The sequence below is a fragment of the Hypanus sabinus genome, chromosome 6 (genome assembly GCF_030144855.1).
Source record: "Hypanus sabinus isolate sHypSab1 chromosome 6, sHypSab1.hap1, whole genome shotgun sequence".
NCBI lineage: Eukaryota > Metazoa > Chordata > Chondrichthyes > Myliobatiformes > Dasyatidae > Hypanus > Hypanus sabinus.
The window spans coordinates 52,240,527-52,268,135 of NC_082711.1; the positions used below are offsets into that span (position 1 = coordinate 52,240,527).

Genomic DNA, 27,609 nt, shown 5'->3' on the forward strand with positions numbered 1-27,609 from the left:
CACCTTATCGAACACCTTCTGGAAATCTAAGTATATGACATCTACCTGTTCCCCTCTATCCACTGCACTCATTAGGTCCTCAAAGAACTCCAGTAAGTTTGTCAAACAGGACCTGCCCTTTCTGAATCCATGCTGTGTCTGTCTAGTGGAACCACTCCTTTCTAAATGCTTCGTTATTTCTTCCTTAATGATAGCATCAAGGATTTTCCCAACTACAGATATTAAGCTAACTGGCTTATAGTTGCCAGTCTTTTGCCTACATCCATTTAGAACCTTAGAACATTACAGCACAGAAACATGCCTCGGCCCTTCTTGGCTGTGCTGAACCATTTTTCTGCCTAGTCCTACTGATCTGCACCTGGACCATATCCCTCCATACACCTCTCATCCATCTACCTGTCCAAGTTTTTCTTAAATGTTAAAAGTGAGCCTGCAATACCACTTCATCTGGCAGCTCATTTGACACTCCCACCACTCTGTGTGAAGAAGCCACCCCTAATGTTCCCTTTAAACTTTTGCTCCTTCACCCTTAACCCATGTCCTCTGGTTTTTTTCTCCCCTGGCCTCAGTGGAAAAAGCCTGCTTGCATTCACCCTATCTATACCCATCATAATTTTATATACCTCTATCAAATCTCCCTTCATTCTTCTATGGTCCAGGGAATAAAGTCCTAACCTATTCAACCTTTCTCTGTAACTCAGTTTCTGAAGTCCCGGCAACATCCTTGGAAACATTCTCTGCACTCTTTCAACCATATTAATATCCTTCCTGTAATTAGGTGACCAAAACTGGTCACAATACTCCACATTTAGCCTCACCAAAGCCTTATACGACTTCACCATAACATTCCAACTCTTATACTCAATACTTTGATTTATAAAGGCCAACATACCAAAGGCTCTCTTTATGACCCTATCTACCTATGACGCCACTTTTAGGGAATTATGTATCTGTATTCCCTGTGTTCTACCTTAGTTTGTCCTTCCAAAATGCAATACCTCACACTTGTCTGTATTAAACTCCATCAGCCATTTTTTACTGTGAAAAATCTCTTTGAAAAATGTTCCACTGTTCCTTAACTGTCCTACCAAGTAGCCTGTGAAGATGTCCTAGGTACTTTGTAAGATAGTACCCAAGATGGAGCCGACTAAGTAGACAACCATCTGCAGCTTTTTCGGTTCTGTGCAGTAGCCTCCCCCTGCCCCCATATCAGACAGTGATGCAGCCTGTCTTTGGCCTGAGGTGGAATGATCACTACCAAAATGATCACGGAAATTGTCATCCATTTTAACTAGGGTAGGTTAAATGGATAACAATTAACTGCAAGATATTCCAGGCTTGGTGAGCAGAATTGTGACAGTACTGATATATTTGTGCACCAAGAGGAGTTGATCATGAGGCATACTCCCCCATCTCTTCTTGAGAGACTCTATAGATCTATCCTGACAGTGTATAGTAAACCCGTTGATCTGAATCGCTGCATCCAGTACAGAAGGGGTGAACCAGGATTCCATGAAACAAAGGACACACGCGGTCCTAATATCCCTCTGATTCAGCACCCTAGCTCTAAGATCATTGATTTCATTCACCAGAGACAGCATGTTTGCCAGCAAAATAGTTGGTATCTGAAGTTTAAAACCCCATTTCTTTAAACGCAATTGTATTCCTGACTTGCAGCCACATTTCCTGCATGGAATCCAGCAAGAAATACATCCACAATCGGCATTATTTCCATTAGTTTTAAGCAGCAATAGTTCATTTAATAGCATGAAGACAGCTTTGTTAATAGTACACACACACACACACACACACACACACACACACACACACACACACACACACAGAGTGAAACCCTGTTATAACACAATTATTTGGACATCATCACAAAAAACTGGGGTCACGCTAAATCAGGGTTCAAGAAAATCAGTGTTCAAACTGACCCAATGTTGACATATCCTAAAACACCCCTATTTTCATCCTATTGGACCCTTTTATTTCACGTTTACCTTCTGGCAAGTAAATTACCATTGAATTGAGCACGGGCGGCAGGGACCAAGAATTTTGTGAAACCAATCCTCAAAGATGACACTTGTCATCAAGTATTGCTGCTGTGCGTGTATTCAAATGGTAACAACTTCATGTTGACATGGTGGAAGCAGTGGGGCGAGCGAGATTTGCCAATTATGAGCGGTTTTAACTTGTGTTCCAATCTTGTTTACGCAAAACAACAACGTCAAGCGATCTTTGCATTGTTTGAACCCTTCATGTCGGCGGGCATAATCTTTGCTAGCCAGTGTATGGTCTGGGCTCATCTTGTAGCAAAGGCCTGTTTCGTCACAGTTGTACACTTGTTCTTCCAAGTAGCCACCTTCTTCTAAAAGAGCTTTTAGTTCAGCCAGGTAATCGCTGGGGGCGGCACTGCCGGCTGAGCGAATTTCTCCTGACACTAACACTTGAGAAATCCCGTGACGGTGTTTAAACCGGTCTAGCCATCCATTGCTAGTTTTGAACTGGGAGATTTCTCCATTGATCTGTTTGTCAAACTTCTCAGCTTGAGCTTTGAGAATAGGACTGGAAATTGGAAGGCCTTCTGAGTGAGCTTGAACAAACCACTCGTACAGGGAGTCATCAAAGCTGACATCTTTGGCTTGTAGTCTCGCTTCTTCTTCAACTTTGCAAAGTGACACACGTAACTTTTCTTCCTGAGATTTCCAGCCACGAAGTGTTGATTCCAGTATCCCAAGGTGTCGAGCAACTTGAGTTTGACTTTTAGTCTTGATCGCGTCAAGTGCATGAAGCTTATCTTTCACAGAAAAAGATTTTCTTTTTTTTAGCAGTTTGTTCCATTTTGAGCAAAAAAAAAGGTCCACAAAATTCTGGTGGAACGCAGCAGTCCAGGCAGCATCGGTTGAGACCCTTCGTCAGGACTAACGGAAAAAAGAAAAAGTTACAATTTGAAAGTGGGAGGGGGAGGAAGAGACCCGAAATGATAGGAGAAGACAGGAGCGGGAGAGATGAAGCCAAGAGCTGGGAAGCTGATAGGCAAAAGGAATACAAGGCTGGAGAAAGGGAGTATGGATTGACACGGATGTGAATGGACATGCAGTCCAATGTCTCATAACGTTATATCCGAATTTGCGTTAAATCGGGGTTTCACTGAAGATCACCATATGCAGTCAAGGTGTGTCAATTGATTGCAGCAAAGTACTGCAAAATTTGGAGCAAAACATAATGCATTCTACGAGAGAACTGCAACCTGGGAGAAGGTTTGTTTTCCAGCAAGACAATCACCCAGGCGTAAAGCCAGAGCTACACAGGAATGGTTTATAAACAACGAAGGTAATGTCCTGGAGTGGCCAAGTCAGAGTCTACACCTCAATCCAATTGAGAATTTGTGGCTGGACTTCAAGGGCTGTTCACTCATGATCCCATGCAATCTTGCAGAGCTTAAGCAGTTTTGTAAAGAAGAATGGGAAAAATTGCAATGTCTAGGTGTGCAAAGCTGATAAGAGACCACAGACTCAAGGCTGTAATTGCTGCCAAAGGTGCATCCACTAAATACTGATATTAAGGGGGTGAGCAATTATGCAAACAATTGTTTTGTGTTTAATAATTGTAATAAATTTAAACCAATTTGTAGAAATTTGTTTTCACATTGACATGAAAGAATCACTTCTGTTGATCAGTGTCAAAAAAGCCAAATGAAATCCACTATGATTAAATGTTGTGTAAGAATAAAACATGAATATTTCTAAGGGGAGATACTTTTTATACATACTGTATACTTCACCTGAATTTCGGCCCAAAATGTCACCTATTTACTCTTTTCCATGATGCTGCTTGGCCTGCATTTTGTGTGCGTTACTGACAGAGCCTGCTCCTCTCAAGAAAGAGCTGTTCATGAGCTCCATGCCTCAATCAAAACAACTTTCTGAGGACCTTACAAGAAGAAATGTAGAGATGCATGAAGTTGGAAAAAGCTACAGAAGTATTTCTAAAGACCTGAGTATTCATCAGTCCACAGTAAGAGAAATTGTCTACAAATGAAGAAAATTCAGTATTGTTGCTGGTCTCCCTAGGAGAGGGCATCCTGCAAAAATCACACCAAGAGCACGATGTGCAATGCTGAAAGAGGTGAATAAGAACCCAAGAGTAACAGCAAAAGACCTGCAGGCATCTATAGAACTTGCTGAAGTCTCTGTTCATGTGTCCACTATAAGAAAAGCACTGAACAAGAATGGTGTTCATGGAAGGACACTACGGAAAAAAACCACTGCTCTCCAACAAAAAAAAACATTTCTGCACATGACAAGTTTGCATAAGACCACCTGGATGTTTCACAACATTTCTATTTCAATGTTCTGTGGACCAATGAGACAAAAGTTGAACTTTTTGGCAGAAATGCACACTTCTATGTTTGGAGGGAAAAAGGCACTGCACAGCAACACCAAAACCTCATCCCAACTGTGAAACATGGTGGAGGGAACATCATGGTTTGGGGTTGCTTTGCTCGCTTGGGGCCTGGACAGCTTGTAATTGTTGAGGGAACAATGAATTCAAAGATGTATCACAACATTTTACAGGAGAATGACAAGGCTTTATAGAGGTTGGATGATGCAACAAGACAATAATCCCAAAGACAAAAGTAAATCAACAACAGAATAGTGTAAAAAGAAAAAAAAACATGTTTTGGAATGGCCAATTTTAGACCTTAATCCAATTGAATTACTGTGACATGACCTAAACAGGGCTGTTCATGCAAGAAAACCCACTAAATTTGATGAACTGAACCAATTTTGCATGGAGGAATGGCCTAAAATTCCTTCTCACCATTGTGCAAGTCTGATCAGCAGCTACAGGAAACAATACATGGAGGCTATTGCTGCTGAAGGATGTTCTACCAGTTATTAAATAAAAGGATTCACTTACTTTTTCCAGATAGAACAGTGAATGATTGGTGAATTATTGCTGAAATTGTTGTAAACAGTGACAGCAAACTGACCAATAACACTGCAGAAAGCATTCATAATGCAAGCTCCTTTATCATGAAACCAGCTTCAATATTTTCTTTTTGTTTCAAAAAACAATTTCAGATCAACATAATTACAGATGTTCTTAATGGAAATTTTATGACTGAGCTATGCTCATGTACAGAATTGACAAAGAGAAAAATTAGCCTGCAGTTATTTAAAACATCATATTTTAAATAACTACAGAGCAAGATTCTACTGGTCCAGGGGCTGAAAAGTGCCTGGGAGAAATTTCAAAAGATTTGAAGTCTACACCAATATTTCATGCAGACTTAATCAAAAGATTATTAAATGCAACTAACTTGAGTTTTTTACAATTTGTTTCTAGGATGCAACACAAAATAAGATGGGCATCTGAATTTTTAAATAATGAACAATGTGAGCTTAAGGCAAGTCGAACTCTAGGATGATTTACGAACTTCATTCACCATGGTATATTAAATTTATTTGTGTAGCAAAGGAATTGCTGAAATGTGGTTTCTGAATACTCCTGTGTAAGTAATACTCTGACCAGTAGCTGCCATTGATTTCAAGCAAGTTCTTGTTTCTGTAGTGAGTAGTTATGAATCAAATTCATAAGAAATTGAGGTTAGCTAAAGATCTGCAGCAATACATTGCAGATCAGATGGGACTTTTTAACATCATTGGTTTGAAGCCACCATTTTACACTAAAAACTTAGCTATTTCACCACCAATTTAACTTCCATTTCATGTGATCTGATGTGCCTCAACATTACTGTAACAGCAAACAAATTGACTTTAACAGGACAGTCATTACTTGTTACATCAACAATTATATTTATGACCATACTGATAAAATGCTAATAGAAATGCAATTAGAAATGCTAATAGTTCCTCTCTCCTGAAACACTTCCCGACTGTATCAATATTCAGAGCATTTCCTGTTTTTACAAGATTACCTATAACTAGAGTACAAATTGTCCCCAGGATATGGCAGGGTTCCATTCCTGTCTACTGCTCACAACTGATTCAGTTCAAAGTCAGAAATGTGGCTTCAAGCTGAGACACCAGGCAGAAGCAGGGAAATCCATTTCACCAGTCTGCTAAGTGCTCGTTTGCATATATGGAGTGTATTCAAGTCAGCCATTCATAACCTAGGGAAAACCTGCATTGTAACTTTATATTTTGATGCTTTTTCACAGGGAGAATGATGGAAAGATTCAGATATAATTTTATGAATGAGCAGTTTCCATTCAATAAGTGCATTAACAGCACCTGGTAAAATGGTCACTGTTACAGATGCAAATTAACTGGACGTCTGATACATAATCATCATCTTTCATGAAGTATTTGGAGATCAAAGATGGTTCATATAGTTTCATTTTATAAACAATCTAAGTCATGCAACATGTATTAAACACTTTGAACACCTTTGCTAAAACAGCAAAATTAAAGTAGTTAATATCTTTCATGCACCCTGCAAAGCTTAGTAAGAAATGGCTACAACGGTTCCACAGCATCCAAGTTTAAAAGCTCTTGCATCTGTGATAATAAAAGCAGCATCAGATTTATCTGTTTATATAAGTTAAAGGGAAAACCTTTGTTAACAAAGTTGGTACAATCATCGTCCATAATTTCAATTATATTAGTGCTGGGGTTATACCAAGGACAGGTGTGATGGCGTTATAACTTCTGCCATCTATGCACCATGTGCAACACTCACCTTCCTTTTGGCACATTATCAGTGCCAGAAGCAAAATGAAACTATTTATGCAATCGAAATACAGTACAAAATAAAACATGAAAGTGATGAAACAATTCAAGAGGTCAGGCTACATCTTAGAAAAGAAACAGTTAATACAGAGGAATAGTCTTTAATCTGAAGATTTTAACTTTGTTTTTTCATAAGTGCAGCCTGACTTGCTGAGTGATAGAGCCATAGAAAAGTACAGCACAGAAACAGGCCATTTGGTCCATTTAGTCTATGCCCAACCATCAACTTGCACCCTGCCATCTATGTATCTATCCAAACTTATCTTACACACTGAAATTGAGCTTACCTGTACCACTTGTGCTGGCAGGTTGTTCCATACTCTCATGACCTTCTGAGTGAAGTAGTTTCCCCTTGTGGTCCCCTTAAACCTTTCAACTATCACCCTTAAACCTTGACCTCCAGGTGTAGTCCCACCCAACCTCAGTAGAAAACTCTTGCTTGCTAGAAAACTCTATCTGTACTCCTCATATTTTTGTATACCTCTATCAAATAGCCCCTCAATATTCTATGTTTCCAAGGAATAAAGCTCTAACCTATTCAATCTTTCCTCATAACTCAGATTGTCCAGTCCCGACAACATCCTTGTAAATTTTCTCTGTACTCTTTCAAACTTATTTACATGTTTCCTGGTAGCTGATCAAAACTGTACACAATACTCCAAATTAGGCCTCATTTCAACATTATATCCCATCTCCTGTACTTAACAATTTTATTTACGAAGACCAATGTGCCAAAAGATTTCTTTACAACCCTATGCTGCCACTTTCAATGGATTCACACAGTTTGTTGCCAATGGAGTATGGTTGTTCTACCAGACTCCTCAGTGCCCTACTGTTCACGTGCAAGACCTATCTTGGTTGGTCCTACTGAAGTGCAACACCCCTCACTTATCTGTGATAAATTCCATCCACCATTTTTCTAGCCAGTCTCGATCCTACTGCAAGCTCTGATAGTGTTCCTCGCTATCCACTACACCCCCAATCTTGATGGCATCTGCAAATTTCTGACCCAGTTAACCACATTATTATCAAAATCATTGATATAGATGACAAACAATGGACCCAGCACCGATCCCAGTGGTACTCCTCTAGTCACAGGCCTCCAGTCAGAGAGGCAAACATCTATAGTCGGCCCTCCTTATCCGCGAGGGATTGGTTCTGGGATCCCTCACAGATACCAAAAAATGCGGATGCTCAAGTCCCTTATTCAACCTGTCTCAGTGCGGTGGACATTAGGACCCAGCGGTGGAGCTCTGAGTTCACAGTGTTTCTGTTCACGAAAATAATCATGATTGAAAATAAAGTGGAAATAATAAAGCGATCAGAAAGAGGTGAAATGCCATCGGTCACTGGAAAAGTGTTAGGCTACAGTCAGTCAATGATCCGAACAATTTTAAAGGATAAAGTGAGAAAGGCTCTGCCCCGATGAAAGCTATAATTATTACTAAGCAACACAGTGGTTTAATTATTTGGTTCTGGGGTTTTGAGTATTTTATCCTCCAGATCAACCAGGCACTGAAGGAGAGCGCGCTCGGAAGTTGTCTGTCACAGAATCGAACTTGGGAACTTTCCGAGCCGGCGCTGAAACATACGTTCTTAAGTGTTTTTTTATATGCATAGAAAGGTAAAATATATACTATATACTACGACAAACGTTTGACTAACTGACGCTAAATAATACCAAATGTACCTGTTCTGACTTGTATAGTAAGAGAACTTCCGATTTTTTTTATCCCGATCCACAGTAACCTACGCACATCCTCCCGTATATTTTAAATCATCTCTAGATTACTTTTAATACCTAATACAATGTAAATGCTATGTAAACTAGTTGTTATACTGCATTATTTAGGGAAAAATGACTAGGAAAAAAGTCTGTACATGCTCGAACAACAAGTGCTGGAAGAGCAATTTTGGGATTTCTTGATTCGCGGTTGGTTGAATTCGTGCATGCGGAACTTGCGGATAAGGAGGGCCGGATGTACTACCACTCTCTGGGTTCTCCCGTAAAGCCAATAATCAATCTGATTTACTACTACATCTTGAATGCGAAGCAACTGAACTTTCTTGACCAACCTCCCATGTGGGGCCTTGTCAAATGCCTTGCTAAAGTCCATGTAAACAGCACCCATTTCAGAATCTTGTGTCAAGGGTAAAACCCTCCCCAACATTGAGCACATACACCTACAATACATAGAGCAATGTTGCAGGAAAGTAGCATCCATCATCAAAGGCCCCATCATTCAAGCCGTGCTCTCTTCTTGCTGCTGATTGGAAAGGAGGTAGATGGGCCTCAAGACCCACACCAGCAGGTTCAGGAACAGTTATTACACCTCAACCAGGCTCTCGAACGAGAGGGGATAACGTTACTCGCTCCATCAACAAACTATTCCCACTGAACTGGACTCTTTCAAGGACTCTTCATCTCATGTTCTCAATATTTTTGTTTTTTTTTTCTTTTTGTATTCACACAGTTTGTTGTCTTTTTCACATTACTTGTTTGTTCGTCTTGAGATATGCCTGCAAGAAGATTAATCTAAGGGATGTATATGGTGTCATATACGTACTTAAGACAATAAATTTACTTTGAACTTTTGTTTTACAGGACAAAGCATTTTGTATCTCAAAACAATCTATTTACTGATGCACCAAAATTATAAGTGCACGCAGGAAAGAAAATTTGAGATAATGTTGGCACAATATCCGATTTTAACATGACAATATCTGAGATAGTAAATGCAGCCAGTTCACCACTTAAACCATGTTTTGAAATAAGTACTAATTAGGTTTTCAGGGGTATGGGCAAAGCAAAATAGGTGAGTAGAAGATACACTTTGGAAAGGACATCCTTTAAAACAGATGAAAAGGAATTTCTTACCTGGGTTGTAGAAATCACAGCTGCAATGGGAATTGTGACTGAAGGTGATGTGCTCATCTGCTGTGAATGGGCTGTACTTTGAGGAGCCAAAATAGAACTGGAAAGTGGAGTACTGGAACCAGATCCCGGTACTGTATTTGGTACTGAAACTGGAACATCATTACTTGTGTAAAATCCTGAAAAGAAATATGTTCGTACAATTCTCAGTATAAAGTTCTACACAATCGCACTGCTTGAAATTTCCATTTAATTCATCATTATGCTAAAACAAATGTTATTGCACTGACACTTACCTTGCTTTAAAAACAAAGTTCTGCTTCTTGTTATTTGCTTATGGTATGTGGACAAGATTTTCTTTGTGGTGTTTAGTGAAGATTTTAAAGAAAATATCTAAGAATTCTGAATTGAGCTGCTTTGTGAGATCAATCATATATTTCTCACTTGGACAGGTTCCTAATGAACTCGGAAATAAAATACAGAAGGAGAAACTATCTACACGTAATTCTACACACTAAAAGCTGGAGAAACTCAGCAGGTCAGGCAGCATTTATGGAAGGAATTGGACAGTCAATGTTTGGATAAATACATATCATCTGGACCGAAATACAGAGGAGATGGCCAATGTAAATAGGTTGAGGATGGTATGGGAAGGAGGGATGGGGCTCACTGCAGGTGATACGAAGTCAGTGGAGGGGTAGGTAGCGTTGAGAAAGCAGGTAGGATGCAGAAGGACTTGAAATAGATTAGGAGAATGGGAAAGAAAGTGGCAAATGAAGTACAATGTTGAAAAATGCATGGCCATGCACTTCGGTAGTAGAAATAAACGTGCAGACTATTTTCTAAACGGGGAGAAAATCCAGGAAACTGAGATGCAGAGGGATTTGGGAGTCCTTGTGCAGAACACCTTGAAGGTTAACTTGCAGGTTGAGTCAGTGGTGAGGAAGGCAAGTGTCATGTTAGCATTCATTTAGAGGGGTCTAGAATACAAGAACAAGGATGTGAAGCTGAGGATTTATAAGGCACTGGTGAGGCCTCACCTTGAGTGCTGTGAACAGTTTTGGGCCCTTCAACTTAGAAGAGATGTGCTGGCATTGGAGAGGGTCCAAAGGAGGTTCACAAGGATGATTCCAGGAATGAAAGAGTTATCATATGAGGAACATTTGATGGCTCTGGGTCTGTACTCACTGGAATTCAGAAGGAAGTGGGGGGGGTGTGGATCTCATTGAAACTTTTCATATGCTGAAAAGCCTAGACATAGTAGATGTGGAAAGGGTGTTTCCCATGGTGGGAGAGTTTAGGACAAGAGGGCAAGAGGGCACAACCTCAGGATAGAGGGGCGCCCTTTCAAATCACAGATGCAGAGAAATTTCTTTAGCCAAAGGGTGGTGTATTTGTGGAATTTGTTGCCACATGCAGCTATGGAGGCCAGGTCATTGGGTGTATTTCAGGTAGAGATTGATAGGTTCTTGATTGGACATGGCATGAAAAGTTACAGGAACACTGGGAACTGGAGTTGAAGAGGGGATAGAAAAAAGTATCACCCATGATTAAATGGCGGTGCAGGCTCGATGGGCCAGATGGTGTAACTCTGCTCCTGTATCTTATGGTCTTATGGCCATGCTCACTGTCATTACACCCATACTGCTTGATGAACTTTGGATATACAAAGTAGACAGATACTTTAAAAGCTCAGTTATCAGCACACTCCAATGACCAGTACTGCCCAGGCCAGGTTTTTGTAAATTAGGGGAAACTGAGGGATATTAGGTTATAACAGAAAGGGGAGAAAATCAATCATGACTTTATTGAATAGTGGTGCAGGTCAGGTTGTCATTTGCCTACCCTTGCTTCAATTTCCTATGCTCAATTAAACCCACATTTGAGCATGATGTTTCACGAAAGAATCATGAAAACATTCAATGAAAAAAGGTTTTAGCTCAAAAAAGGGAGCCTGTAAGATTGGTTCAATATTTTTAGTTCAGTGTTGCTATTCCTGAAAAAAGTGCTCAGACATTCACATTTTGGCGCTCAAAGGAAACATTGGAGGAACTACGCCATCACCATGAAAACTGCTGCAAGTAACAAAGTCCTACATTACAAAGGGATGCAGTGATTACCAGAAAAGCTGCAGTTAAAGATGGCAAAAATGCTGAAATGAGGTCAGGAAGGACTCATTATCATAACCAATATAGACACTGATTTACTGTATGTAGATTTGGATCATATTAATAATTCCTTTTCCATCACATTTATTGCCTAAAGTCAAAAGGAACCAAGGATAATAAAGTGAAATAAATCTCATCAATTTGTTTTCGGTACATGACTGAAGCCTTAAATGTTCTATATTTGTTGGCAACCCAAGCTAAAAGATGGCAATCAACTTTCTTCTTCTGAAGATTCAGAAAATTACCAATTCATAGTAACTTTACAAAAGATTAAAAGACTGGTCTCCTTGTATTTTTTTCACACCTGCCTCAGGTCTCATTAAATTGAAAGAAGGAACAATACTTATATAGTATAAAGTTCCTATACTTATATAATATAGTTCCTATACTATAGAAGACTAGCCTGGTGCTGACCCAGAAAATGGATTAAACTTGATGATTCATGAATTCTTAGATCTAATTAATTTCAACTTTCTCAAGCATGTAGAATCATGGCACTATAAATATTCTATTTCCTTAAAGCACAAGTTACAAATTAAACTGCAATTCCCAGTTGAGGCAAAGGGACTACAGGATATGTGAAAACCAGTGCGGTTTTAATTATTTTAATAACACCAAAAGGAATTATTTTGTCAATAAATAAACTTACAGATTGTCACATTCAACTAGCAATAAATCCAATTAATTTTGCAGAGCATATTTAGGAAGAGTCAGGTTTGATGCAATGTATAATACTCAGTTCATTGAAACAAGATGCATTGATGTATGCAAGTACTTGGGTTAGGTACAATAGTTAGACACAGTATCAGTTTGGCTCCTTTTGCAAGTGATGGATGGTGAGCAGAAATGTCAATTAATATATTCAGCTGAAATAGCAGGACAGAGGTCTAGCTTCCAAACTACTCCAGTTTTCAAAGCTAGAAATGATCTTGAGCAAATAAAATACATTCCAACCAAGGCAAAACTGAGCGCAACGTATGAAGTGTTATATTTTTGACAACTTTACATTTGTTGCATTAAAATATTTTAAGGTATAGCATTAACCCACTAAAAAAAGTGCTATCAATAAATGCATAAATTATTGGTTTCTTTTCATAGCTATGTAATTCTAATGCCACAGTAATGTAGTTACCTCTTAACTATCCTCCATAACTGACTTGGGACACCTGTCCTAGTGACTAGTTTAGCACACAGAAGCATAAACACTAATGTTATAGATTCCTTCAGGATCATGTGTCCCTGCCCACAAAATAAAACATGAGATATAGTAGCATGGGTGTGTAGCAAGTGGTGATGGGTATGTAAATTATTCTGGGTGCCTTTATTATGGATTTGGAGACAAAGGGTAATCAGTTCAGCTGTACCTGAGCATTATGGGCTACTCAAAGATAACAGACCAGAATTACCTTCAATAGGGTGTGCCATGCCCACCAAATTAACATTTTAGAATTATGGCGTCCCGAGCACAGAAATAGGCCATTTGGCTCATCGCATCCATCCTGGCCATGAAGCACCCATTTCCATCAATCCCAGTTGCTCTGCCAGTCTCATTCCATACTGCTGACACACATCTTTACCTGGGACAATTTACAGTATCCAATTTACAAATCAGCCCATGTGTCTTCAGCACATAAGAGAATGCTAAGCACCCATAGGAAATACAGATAAGTCACAAGAAACAAGTACAAACTTTACATCAATAACCACTAACATCACTGGTGCGCTGAGGAAGCAGAACTATGATACATCTCATTTGATAAAGTGACTAAAGTAATGAACAGGAGAATGCCCGTGGATCTTATTAGCAGGTTTCCAAAAAGCATTTGATATGTCCTCTGAAAATAAATTAATGGCCTAAGTGAGAAGTTAGCTAACCAGGAGTATAAATGGTGGGAAGATCAGCATGACACTAAGTAAAATGGGTGGAGACTATTTCCAGTGGTTGCTCTACGTCTACAAGAACATAGTTAAAATTGGAATTAAATGTTTCACTAGTGATGTTAAGAATATTTCCACAAGCAAAAGGGAGTTGAAAGTTTGACATTTCAATTCAAAGAGCACTGTTAATACTAAGGCAGATTTGAGATTTACGGATTTTTGAAATAAAATTTGGCTACGCAGGTGGTTTACAGATCATGTAATCAATCTGAATGACACAATGGACTTCAAGAGCTCAAGTCAACTCATGCTTCTCGAAAACAAATATTCTGAGCACTTCAACTTATATGTATACCCACCTGAACCAGCTGGAGATGAGTTAACACTAAGGCTTTGTAAACTACCGTTCCGCAGTAAAGATGGTGATTTCTGCAGACTTGCACTTGTCCCACTTCCTGCAGCAGAGATCACAGATGATGATGGTGATGCAGAAGAAAGGGAGGGCTGGGAAATACTCTCTTTATTTTTACTTCCTTTTGGTCTACCAGGTCCATGTTTATATCTTTTAGTTCCCTTTCGTTTTTTTTCTTTTATTGTTTCTTCCTCCATGACTGAAGTTTGAACCCTTTTATAACCTGGCAATCCACTTGAAGTTCCAACAGTATCAGGGTTCCCATAATCACAAGCATCCTCAGAGTGCTTTGAATTTTCAATACTTATTGCTTGGGGAGGTCCAGATGATGTAGGCGTGAGCCCCACAATAGGGCTAACATTAATTAATGTCCTTTCTTGGTCAATTGCTTCTCCTTTATTTGTTTCTCTGGTTGACGGCTGCTGAGAATGACTGTAACCATCATTCATTACATCTGGTTCGGTGAAACTTTGAAACTCTTGCGGCGATTGGACTGAACTGCTTGATGATTTTACACTACTCGGTGTTCCTAACAGACTGCCTGCAACAAAAATATTAGTTAACAGACAAAACTACATCAATAAAGCAAATACAAAGATCCTATTTGGATTATTCTTTCTATAAATTAATAATTTTGTTATCAAATCTATAACTTGAAGTGGAAAACAAAATACATTTTATACATTTTTTAAAAGCTCAAGTCCAAATGTTTTACTAGGAAATCTACTAATAAACATGAATAAATTTATAAATAAATTCATTCATTGTTAGCAATTTTATATTACAAAGTGCATATGCACGACTAACTCTCTCTTGGAATAAACATTCTTAACAATCAAACCAGTAACCTGCAAATGAAAACTTTTACTAGACAATTCATAAAATGAGTTGAGGTACTGCCTTTTAATTATGCACATTCTCCTGAACAGATTAAATAAATCTAGTGCTTAACTCCATACCAAATATTTATCTCATCCACTGACTGAACAATTCAGGGTGCTGGAAGCCAGACTACAATTCAGACCAGAGAAATATTAGATCAACCAAGTCAATATAGTGCTTACCACAGCTGATGGGTCCAATGGAAAAAAAATTAGATTAATAAATTAATTTAGAATTTCACTCAGTGAAACGTGCAAACGCGATATAGAAAAATGTTCAGAAGATATTTTAAAATGGGGTTGAATAACTTTCGAGTTCTCTCCAAGATTACAATTGCAAGAGGAATTTACAGTAAATAGACAACAGATATTTTAATTGCAGAAAATCAGATTCTAGGACATTTCTAAACCACTGAACTATCAAATATTTAAGTTGAAAGCCGTATTTATATTTTAAATAAACAGATAAAGATTGGAAATGCAAGTAACTTGAGCACAATCTGCGACAAGTGTTATAGGTCAATGGAAGTTCATTGGAAGTAGGAAAAGGTAGAAGTAAAATGGGTTTAAGATGCAGAGAAGGCGTGAGGTGGTGTGTTGCAGAAGATATAAAAGGTATTCTCTCTACCTTTATGTAAAATGTATTTATCTATATTGAAGACCATAAGGTCTAGGAGCGGAAGTAAACCATTTGGCCCATCAAGTTTGCTCCGCCATTTAATCATGGGCTGATCCAATTCTTCCAGTCATCCCCACTCCCCTGCCTTCTCCCCATATCCTTTGAAGCCCTGGCTAATCAAGAACCTATCTATTCTGCCTTAAATGAAGCAAGTGACTTGGCCTCCACAGCTGTTCGTGGCAACAAATTCCACAGATTTACCACCCTCTGGACTAAAGCAATCTCTCCACATCTCTATTCTAAATGAACATCCTTCAAACCTGAAGTTGTGTCCCCTTGTCCTAGACTCCCCTACCGTGGGAAATAACTTTGCCATATCTAATCTGTTCTGGCCTTTTAACATTCAGAATGTATCTATGAGTTCCCCCCTCAATCTCCTGAACTCCAGGGAACACAGCCCAAGAGCTGCCAGACATTCCTCATACAGTAACCCTTTCATTCCTGGAATCATCCTCGTGAATCTTCTCTGAACCCTCTCCAATGTCAGTATATCCTTTCTAAAATAAGGAGCCCAAAACTGCACACAATACTCCAAGTGTGGTCAACGAGTGCCTTATAGAGCCTCAACATCACATCCCTGCTCTTATATTCCATACTTCTAGAAATGAATGCCAACATTGCATTTGCCTTCTTCACAATCAACTCACCCTGGAGGTTAACCTTTAGGGTCTCCTGCACAAGGTCTCCCAAGTCCTTTTGCATCTCTGCATGTTGAATTCTCTCCCCATTTAAATAATAGTCTGCCCGTTTACTTCTTCCACCAAAGTACATAAGCATTCACTTTCCAACATTGTATTTCATTTGCCACTTCTTTGCCCATTCCCCTAAACTATCTAAGTCTCTCTGCAGGTTCTCTGTTTCCTCAACACTACACACTCCTCCACCTATCTTGGTATCATCAGTAAATTTAACCAGAAATCCATTAATCCCATAGTCCAAATCATTGATATACATTGTAAAAAGCTGCGGTCCCAACACCAACCCCTGTGGAACTCTGCTAGTAACCAGCCGCCAGCCAGAATAGGATCCCTTTATTCCCATTCTCTGTTTTCTACCAATCAGCCAATGCTCCACCATGAACTTCCCTGTAAGTTCCAAGGGCTCTTATCTCGCTAAGCAGCCTCATGTGCAGCACCTTGTCAAGGCCTTCTGAAAATCCAAGTACACCACAGCTACTGCATCTCCTTTGTCTATCCTGCTTGTAATATCCTCAAAAAATTGCAGTAGGTTAGTCAGGCAGGATTTTCCTTCCAGGAAACCATGCTGGCTTTCGTCTATCTTCTCATGTGCCTCCAAGTATGCCGTAATCTGATACTTAACAATTGATTCCAACAACTCCCTGCCACTGATGTCAGACTAACAGGTCTATAGTTTCCTTTCTGCTGCCTCCCACCCTTAAACAGCAGAGTAAATCTGCAATTTTCCAGTCATCTGGTACAACGCCAGAATCTATCAATTCCTGAAAGATTATTGTTAATGTCTCTGCAAACTCTCCAGGGTCCAAGAGATATATCTACCCTCAGACCATTAAGTTGCCTGACCACCTTTTCAGTCATAATTTTCACTGCACATACTTCACTCCCCTGACACTCTCCAATGTCCGATATACTGCAGATGTCTTCCACTGTGAAGACTGATCAAAATTATCAGGGATCAAAATGAAATCTTCCTCCACTTTTCTAGATGGGATCAAGGAGAAAAAGAGAGGAGTATGCACTGATCAGTAACAAGGAAAAGGTGAAAAAGACACTAGAATGTTAAGTGTTGGACTTCTCAGCTGAAGGTCCATGCCATAGAGCACAGGTCTCAAGCACTGATTAATGCTTAAGCAGTGTTAATAAAATTCAACTTGCCATTGAACATCAACATGCATGCTTATTATCCTTCACACACAGACACACACACACACACACACACACACACACAATACGCATGAGAAGTTCAGTCCAAATATCCAAAAGCGCACTGCAATCTCAAGCTTCCCATTTAAGTCGGTTGCAATAGTTCACTTTAACAAGTACACTTTTTATCAAACTAGTTCTTTTGTCATCTGTTTTTTCTCTAACATCCATTTTTTTCAAAACTGGTACATATTCTCTTTTTATACTTACAATTTTGAAGGCATTAATCCATTGTTACTGCACAAATGGAGCACCCAGAGTACACCTGGATAAGATCCAGGCTATTGGCAATTTTTTTGGACTCTTCCAGGAGCAATTCACTTTAATGTTGTTGATGTTTCCTGGCATCAATCACAGACCTAATCACAGGATGCAAATTCCTTCCTCACTTCAGTAAATTACTACTTTTGAATGCTGGCAAGTGATTTGGTGCCATCATGAGGCAAGACAGCAAAGTATGAAACTACACACCAAGTGATCTTTTGGAAGCTGAGTAGATAACGGTGCAATGATAGTCAGCATTTAGCCTTCCATCATTGTTTCAACATCCAGTGCATTCATAACAGACTTCCTATTACATAAAGGCTGGATTGTGGTTTCTTCAATCTCTAAAGAAAGAGTCAACTCACTGCACAATCTGAACAAGACACTCTTCAGGATAGACATGTATGGAGGGTAAACATCTTTCGTCCTGAAGGAAAAGTGAACTTCCACATACCCATCTTTCTATTCATGCATGTTGTTCTGTGCTGTTACATCTAATCAAGGGCTGCAAACTCACATCCAATGAGTTGCTCACAAACATCATCAGCCTACTCAGTGAAGACATGAAGTGCTTCCTTGCTAGCATATGTTGCTGTTCCTTCAGCGTTTCAAGCTCTGAAAGAACATTATTAGCAACCTAACCTAGAAAATTGTGCATGACAGAGTTTAGGATATATGCCTCTTTTGACCATGACATCCATATTGATAAAGGTGTTGTGCATGTCAAGGAACACTACCATGTAAGTGGCCTCTATTCTCTTCTAAGCAGTGTTTGCCTAAATAGGAAAATACATACATTATAAAGCGAAAATTCTGTGAGCGTGCACGTATAGGACATATTTTGTTGTTGATGACAAGAGGTTGAGCAATGGTGAAGGAAGGAGTTGGGTGATGGGATGGAATAAGAATTCGTTGGATGGGATATTAATTGCGAGAGTGCTTATGCAATCGTCAGAATGGCGGTTGCAATTCTTTTAGAGTAGAACTCACCTTGATACATCCCATGAGATTACTGAAGTTCTTTCAGCATTGTAGTGTAGAGATTCATCTTCCTGAACACGTCTACCATCACACGGTTCAAATGACAGCTTTGGTGGTACAGAAGTGACAGTATGCCACCATTTTTACATTCACTCTCTCCTCACCTCCACCTTATCAAAAACATAAGGCTACTTCCTGCACTCTGCACCCATGTCGAGCTTGTCAACTTCAACTTTGTCTCCAACTTCCACCATGCACTATAATTTATCTGGTCTATTTCTGACACCTCCCTCCCCTTTCTCGATCTCTCCATCTCTCCCGCTCTGGATACTGTTTACTTACTGACATCTTTTATAACCCTTTGATACTCAACAGCTACCTGGACGATACCTCTTTCCTGCATCAACTGTAAAAATGCCATTGTCTTCCTTTAATTCCTCTGTCTTCTCTGTGTCTTTCAGGATGAGGCTTTTCATTCCAGAACTAATGAGATGTCCTCCTTCTTCAAAGAAAGGGGCTTTTTCTCACCCGCATCTTTTCCATTTCGCACACATCGGTCCTATCCCATCCCATTCTTCTACCATTCCAACAGGGTTGGGTTCCTCTAGTCCTTGCCCACCACCACAGTAGACCAGTAGTCCGATATATAATTCACCGTAACTTCCGTCATCTCCAATGGAACACCACCACCACAATCAGAATCAAAATCAGGTATTTTTATCACCGGCATGTGCAGTGAAATTTGTTAACTTAGCAGCAGCAGTTCAATGCAATACATAATATAGAAGAAAAAAAAATAATCGTAATGCGCTGTAAGGTTTCACTGCCAATGTAATCGCTTTCTTGTAGCAGCAACGTTTGGGTTATGGCTGGAGATAACAGGACTGTGGATACATGTTAGCCAATCAGAATTTTGTTGCTGTCTTGTGATTCTGGAAGCAGTTGATTTTGCGGGCTTTTGGGAGAAGGAGAGAGAGAGAGATGAAGAGAGATGAAGAGAGAAGGCGCAAATGGTGACATTTGGTGACCGGACAGGGTGGACTCGAAGCAAGGATCCGAAGGGCAGCGACGGTCAAAGGAGGATCAGAGATGGGGAAACTGTGAGCTCCAACTTTGAAAACAGACTGTTTAATAAGATTTTGACCCTTTTTCTTTTATATTTTGTTTCTCTACTAACCATATAGTTAAAGTAAGAGTTATAAAGCTTAATTGTTTAATCGCATACTGTGTACTGTTTGTTATTTCAGGGTCCTGATTTGTAACATGGGACACATTGCGCAGCATTCACCCAAACTAGATTTCTTAACTTTGGCCGGACAGGGGGTTATCACCTTCTATATTAAGCCGCTAGTCTCACAAAATAAATAAGTAAATTAATTATTGTATACATATATTGAATAGATTACAAATCGTGCAAGAAAAACAGAAATAAAATATATTAAAAAGTGAGATAGTATTCACAGGTTCAACATCAATTTAGGAATTAGGTGGCAGAGGGAAAGAATCTGTTCCTGAATCGCTGAGTGTGTGCTTTCAGGCTTCTGTACCTCCTACCTGATGGTAACAGTGAGAGAAGGGCATGCCCTGGCTACTGGAGGTCCTTAATAAAGGATGCTGCCTTTCTGAGAGAACGCTCTTTGAAGATGTCCTGGGTACTTTGTAGGCTAGTACCCAAGAGAGAGCCAACTAAATTTACAACCTTCTGCAGCTTCCTTTGGTTCTGTGCAGTAGCAACTGCACCCCCCCCCACCCCCCCACCACCAGACAGTGAAGCAGCCTGTCAGAATGCTCTCCATGGTACATCTACAGAAGTTTCTGGGTACGTATTTGTTAACATACCAAATCTCTTCAAAATCCTAATGATGTATAGTTGCTGTCTTGCCTTTTTTAAAACTGCATCAATATGTTGGGACCAGGTTAGGTACTCAAGAGATCTTGACACCCAAGAACTTGAAATTGCTCACTCTCTTCACTTCTGATCCCTCTATGATTGGTATGTGTTCCTTCAACTTACCTTTCCTGAAGTCCACAATCTGTTCTTTCATCTTACTGACATTGAGTGCAAGGTTCTTCCTGTGACACCAATCCACTAGTTGGCATATCTCAGTCCTGTGGGCCCTCTCATCTCTATCTGAGATTCTACCAATGATTGTTGTATCATCAGCAATTTTATAGATGGTATTTGAACTATGCCTAGCCACACGGTCATGGGTATAGAGAAAGAGTAGAGCAGTGTGCTAAGCACATACCCGAGGTGTGCCAGTGTTGATCGTCAGCAGGGAGGAGATGTTATCATCAATCCTCACAGATTGTGGTCTTCCGGTTAGGAAGTCGAGGATCCAATTGCAGAGGGAGGTACAGAGGCCCAAGTTCTGTAACTTCTCAATCAGGATTGTGGGAATGATGGTATTTAATGCTGAACTATAGTTGATGAACAGCATCCTAACATAGGTGTTTCTATTGTCCAGGTGGTCTAAGGCCGTGTGAAGAGCCACTGAGATTGCATCTGCCATTGACCTACTGTGGCGATAGGCAAATTGCAATGGATCCAGGTCCTTGCTGAGGCAGGAGTTCAGTCTAATCATGACCAACCTCTCAAAGCATTTCATCATTGTAGATGTGAGTGCTACTGGGCAATAGTCATTAAAGCAGCTTAAATCACTCTTCCTAGGCACTGATATAATAGTTGCCTTTTTGAAGCAAGTGGAAACTTTAACCTGGAGCAATAAGAGGTTGAAAATGTCCTTGAATACTCCCGCCAGTTGGCTAGCACAGGTTTTCAGAGCCTTACCAGGTACTCCATTGGGACCTTCTGCCTTGCAGGGGTTCACTCTCTTTAAAGATAGTCTAACACCGGCCTCTGAGACAGAGATCACACGGTCACTGAGTGCAGCAGGGATCTTCACAGCTGTAGTTAGATTCTCCCTTTCAAAGCGGGCATAGAAGACTTGAGTTCATCTGATAGTGAAGCATCACTAGCATTCATGCTACTGGGTTTCGCTTTGTAGGAAGTAATGTCTTGCAAACCCTGCCAGATGTGTTGTATATCCGATGTCGCCTCCAACCTTGTTCGAAATTGTCTCTTCGTCCTTGAAATAACCGTCCACAAATCATACCTGGTTTTCTGGTACATACCTGGGTCGCCAGACTTGAATGCCACAGATCCAGCCTTGAGCAGATGACGTACCTCCTGGTTCATCCACAGCTTTTGGTTTGGGAATGTACAATAAGTCTTCGCAGGCACACACTCATGCACATAGGTTTTAATGAAGTTGGTAACAACTGCAGCGTATGCATCCAGATTTGAAGATGAATCCTTGAATACAGTCCAGTCCACCAATTCAAAGCAATCCTGTAAGCACTCCTGTGCTTCCCTTGTCCATACCTTCTTGGTCCTTACTACTGGAGCTGCAGTCTTCAGTCTCTGCCTATACTCAGTGCAGCCAGATAATCAGACTTCCTGAAGTGAGGGTGTGGAATAGCACACTAGGCATTCTTGATGGTGGTGTAACAGTGGTCCAGTGTGTTGTTTCCTCTGGTATTGCAAGTGATCTGTTGAATATTGCTGAGTGATTTTTTTCAGACTGGCCTGGTTAAAATCCCCCAAAGCAATTGTGAAGGCTTTAGGGTGCACTGTTTCATGCATGCTGATCCCATTGCTCAGATCATCTAAAGCCTGACTGACACTGGCCTGAGGTGGAATGAATACCGCTACCAAAATGATCACGGAAATCTCATGTGGTAGGTAAGATGGGCAGCACTTAACTGCTAGATATTCCAGGTCTGGTGAGCAGAATTGGGACAGCACTGATATATTTGTTGTTATGTACTCGTGACATGACAGTGGTACCCTTGTCATGTGACTGGGGTTGAAGCTGTACTGGACTTGAGGTAATGGTCTTGTGATGGTGGAATGACGTCATTTTACCACCAGTAGAGATCATGTGACAGGTTTTTTTTAACAGGTTATAAAAGGAAGACCCCACCCTGTGAGGAGGGGCAGTTCGTGGCTGGATTTGCCAGGTTGACTTCATGCCGCTGCGTGATTTAATGTGATGACGCAGTTTAGTTGAAAGATGAAGTTTTATCTAATGCCTAAAGTTTAAAAGGTCATTGCCAGCAGTTTCTTTACAATACTGCTAGTTGAGGATCAGTGGAGAGTGAAGATCGGAGTTCAGGAGTTAAAGATCGAGGAGAATCGATTTTCGACGGTGAAACGGGTTCGACCTTGTTTAATCCTTATTTGGAAGGAATTCGTTGACTGTTCTCGTGTTAATCTCTGCGGGATAGCAGAAGATTGAGGACAGTGTGATAAAGGAAAGGTCAGTGCCTTTAAGCCGTTTCGTTTCGTTTCGTAAATTCTTCGTGGGAAAAGTTTGACGTCGGGGATTGAAGCAAAACGACGTGAAAGAGAATTTAAATAGTCTTAAAAAGTTTTAAAATTTTAAAATTTAAAAAGTCTCTCCCTTAAATGGACTGTGAGCATTTCTGAACTTTTGGCAATGCTACTTTAAAGAACTGTTTTTGCAACATCGCTTTAAGAACTGTTTTTGCAACATCGCTTTAAGAACTGTTTGAGCTGCATTGCTTTAAGAACTGTTTAAGCTGCTGCACAGCAGCTGATTTCTGGTTACGTTAGTGTTTGTTTACTTTTGGGGGGGTTTGTTTTCAGTGTTTAATAAAAGTGTTGTTTGTTATAAAAACCCTTGCCGAACTCATATATTTATTGTTGCCTGAATACGTAACATTGTGCACAATGAAGAGTTTATCATGAAGCATACTCCTCCACCTCTGCTTTTGAGAGACTCTATAATAATCTATCCTGACAGTGTTTAGTAAACCCGTTGATCCCAATCGCTGTATGAAGTACAGAAGGGGTTAACCAGGATTCCGTGAAACTAAGGACACACACAGCCCTAATATCCCTCTGATTCAGCACTCCAGCACTGCAATCATCGATTTTATTCTCCAAGCACATCTGTCCCTCCCCCACCACCGGCCGGATCACTCCCTATGTGACTTCTTTGTACATCATCCCTCCCCACTGATCTTCCTCCTGGTACTTAACCTTGCAAGCAAATCAAGTGTCATACAGGCCCCTACACCTCCACCCTCACTACCATTCAGGGCCCCAAACTGTCCTTCCAGTTGAAGTGATACTTCACCTGTGAGACTTTTGAGGTAACTTACTGCATCTGGTGCTCCCGGTGTGGCCTCCTGTATATTGTTGAGACCCAACGTAGATTGGGAAACCACTTCGCTGAGCTACATTCCATCTGCCAGAAAAAGTGGGATTTCCAAGTGGTCACCCATTTCAATTCTACTTCTCATTTGCATTCCAACATGTTAGTACATGGCCTCCTCTACTACCACAATGAAGTCACACTCAGGTTGGAGGAGCAATACATTATATTCCATCCGAGTAGCCTCCAACTTGATAGCATGAACATCAATTTCTCAAACTTCCAGTAATTCCACCACCCACATCATTCCCTTTCCTGTTTCCTTCTTTCACCTCATCTCCTTACCTGCCCATCACCTCCCTCTGGAGCTCCTCGCCATTCCCTTTCTTCCACGGCCTTCTGCCTCTCCTATCAGATTCCACCATCTCCAGTCCTTTATATGTTTCACCTATCAGCTTCCCAGCTCTTTACCTGAACCATTCTTCTCTCCTGGTTTCAGCTATCACCTACCACCTTGTTCTTCTTCCTCCCCTCCCCAACATTCTTGCTCCAACTTCTCATCTTTTTTTCCAGTCCTAAAGAAGGGTCTCAGCCCAAAAAGTCAACTGTTTACTCTTTTCCAAAGATGCTGCCTGGCCTGCTGAGTTCCTCCAGCAATTTGTGAGTTACTTAAGACTACTGTTCTCTTGATCTCTTTACTCTGTAAAGTTCAAGATATTTTTAACATTTCTCCATTCTAATAAAAGATCATTGACCAGCAATTCCAACACCATTTCCTCTCCACATATACCGTATGATCTGTGAAGTACCTCCAGCATTTTCCTTGTTGCTTAAGGACAGGGGAATGCTGAATTACTGGTGGAGCTCTCTTTGTTGAGGTATTTAAGCGAGACCTCATTAGTTTACTTCAAATGCCAGGTAGCTTTAAGGAATAGTGAACTGTTCTGGTGTGCAGCCAAAGGCTTATCCTCTAGCATCTTAACCATACAAAAAAAAGGTGGTTGTCAACCCTTGTTTCTGCGAACTTTTTGCCAGTACAACCATGTAGACCTTTAAAAAGGGATACCAAGAATTTAGCTTAGGGTCTTATTCATGCTAACTCACATTTTACTACTGAGGCACATCACCACTGATAAGCAGCTTGACAAAAAGCAGCACACAGAACAGCTGGTTACCCTGAACACAGCTACACACAGAAATAGCTGAAGGCCCATGTATTGACCTCAAGATTACAATTCATTGTTAACTAGAAAGGAAGTCATGTATAATAGGGCCCTGGGTTCAATTCCTGGCATCTTCAGGAAAGCTTTCAACTTTTGCAGAATACATTAACTGTGTTTTTAAATGACTCATTCCTTCAGACAGGCAAGAATAGAAGTTTTACCCTCTCCGCTACCTTCTTAGGACGTATGGCTGGTTAGTGTCTGATGGTTTTTAAATATATTTTTATATATACACATACACATACACACACACAATTTCACAGTATATATTTGAAGTGGATCACACAATTTCAAGAATCTCCGATTGCAATTCCAGTTATTAGTAAATGAGACATTGCTTAAATAAACATCCAAAATGAAATGATACTGAATCCCGCCCCCATAATTCACTACTTTTTGTTCGCTACTATCCCTGTTCTTAACACTGATGTTGCAAGATTCAGTCATAAACAAATTAAAACATCACCATTTATTAGAAATGTAATAGGGCTAGACACATAAATATTATGTTGACAAGTCAGAGACTGTTTATTGTCATGAGTGAATAACCTCTTTAATACTTTAAAGCCTTTTCACAATATATAAACAAAAAAATCAGCAACATAGTGAAATAATGTGCTTAACTGAATGCATGCAACTCAAATAATACTCATAAAGTTCACAAACTATTAAGAGAAAAGCAGCCTTCTGGACTGCGATGTCATTCAACAGCCCTAACATTAATTTCTTCTGCCGCATACTACAGTGATCGGATCCATCTACAAAATGACCTTTAGTTAGTTACTAATTTAAGTCACCCAGACAGCACTTCACAAACCCACAATGCATTTGGTGATGTTCTTGTATGGAATACACAGGAATATCACCATCATCCTGTACCTCTCTGTCACACATCATGCAAAAATTGAAATACATCATTGTTCTAACACTGTTGCAGAGTCTATATCATGAAACTTTCTCCCCGACTGACTAGCACAACCTGAACTAAGGGTTGCAATAGTTCCAGAAGATGAGTCAACACAACACTGCCAAGTGTATTTAAAGACTGGCAATATTAGCTTTGTCAGTGACATTCATATCTCAAAAATAAATAAACAAAAAAGGCCTAGCTGCATGCGCCTCAAACTCTTTTTGGAACACAAGATATTCAGTTTCAATTTGAGGTACTTTCACTTGCCTTGATTTACAGAATCACTTAGACATACTATTGTCATCTTCTACAGACCTCTTAATTATCTACAGATAGTCAGAAACAGCTGATCTAATAATTGAAATAGTTATACATAACTTGGCTGTGTCTGGCTACAAAGCTGACACATGGCTCATGTTTACTTATGTGTGCATCAAAACACACAAATGAAATAGTTATTTGCATTAGCAACCAACACACCCGAGGGTATTTTGGGGGCAGCCCACAGTGTCGCTACACATTCTGACACCAAATATAACATGCCTACAAATCATACTCGGTAGAACAATGCTGAACACAAGCAGCAACAAAATAACAATGGCAAAACAAGCTATGTTCCTCCTTCTCACCAACACACATACAGAGTCTTTTAACCTTGGTACAGGCTTCTCCAGCACCAGCAAACTTTGCTTGGACTTTTAACATTATACTTCAGCTTCCTCAGCAGACTCAAATCCAGCCAACAGACACTGACTTCTGGACTTCCAATTCGACCCTCGGACCTCAATCTTCAGCCTCCATCGCATGGCACGCCATTCACTGAACACCAGGCTTTGAACAAGACTCGCCGATGATGGGACCCTGAGCATTAGTATTCAGACTTAGGGTTCATTGGTTCTCATTCCTCTTGCCAGCATAGAACTCTGATTTCAGAACCAACTGACAAGTCGCTCACCTGGGAGTAGTAGCGGCGGTGGGGAGGGTTTCCTCATCCACTTCCTGCTGGTTTGACATCTGACTATGGATCTCTCACAGCCGTAACTCTGGACTTTGAATGCGGAGTCCAAGACTTAGAACTCTAGCTGAACCTTAAAATTCCCTATATCTCTGCCCCTGAACCCTAACCATACCCTTAACTCAACTTGCTATCCTCAAAACTATCCTTTGGACATGAACAATGATTAAAAAGTAACTAAAATAACAACCAACTCTGAGCAGCGACTCAACGGAGGTTGCAGCTCGACACCACCTTCATAAATAATGCCCTTTAAAATCTTCAGCAGTATTTTCAAACCAAAATAATGCTATTAAATAAACTAATGCAAATTCCTTTGATGTAAAAATGAATAAATTCTTTAAGGTTGTAAAGATCAAATAACTATCACAGTAATATAGCTAACATTCAAGTGGAGTGGCCATTTTGAAAAGAAACTGCTGTCTTGTCTAGGTGCTACTGGTCACCCAGGTGTTAGCTTAGGTGAATAATGGAC

General features: G+C 40.1%; 1 protein-coding gene across 7 annotated transcripts in view; it reads right to left on the minus strand.

Annotated features, from left to right (window-relative positions):
- Nucleotides 1-27,609, minus strand: part of mllt10 (MLLT10 histone lysine methyltransferase DOT1L cofactor) — a 288,461-nt gene that overhangs the window by 126,949 nt on the left and 133,903 nt on the right. For 6 of the 7 annotated variants that reach the window (XR_009512619.1, XM_059972114.1, XM_059972112.1 and 3 more), the window contains 2 exons: nt 14,045-14,638; nt 9,643-9,818 (listed from right to left, as the gene is read on the minus strand). Coding sequence is in view for 6 of the 7 variants with exons in the window: in XM_059972114.1 (XP_059828097.1) it covers nt 9,643-9,818; nt 14,045-14,638 (770 nt within the window). In the remaining variant the exon portion in view is untranslated. The remainder of the gene's footprint in view (nt 1-9,642; nt 9,819-14,044; nt 14,639-27,609) is intronic. The other variant, XM_059972111.1, reaches the window with a different exon arrangement.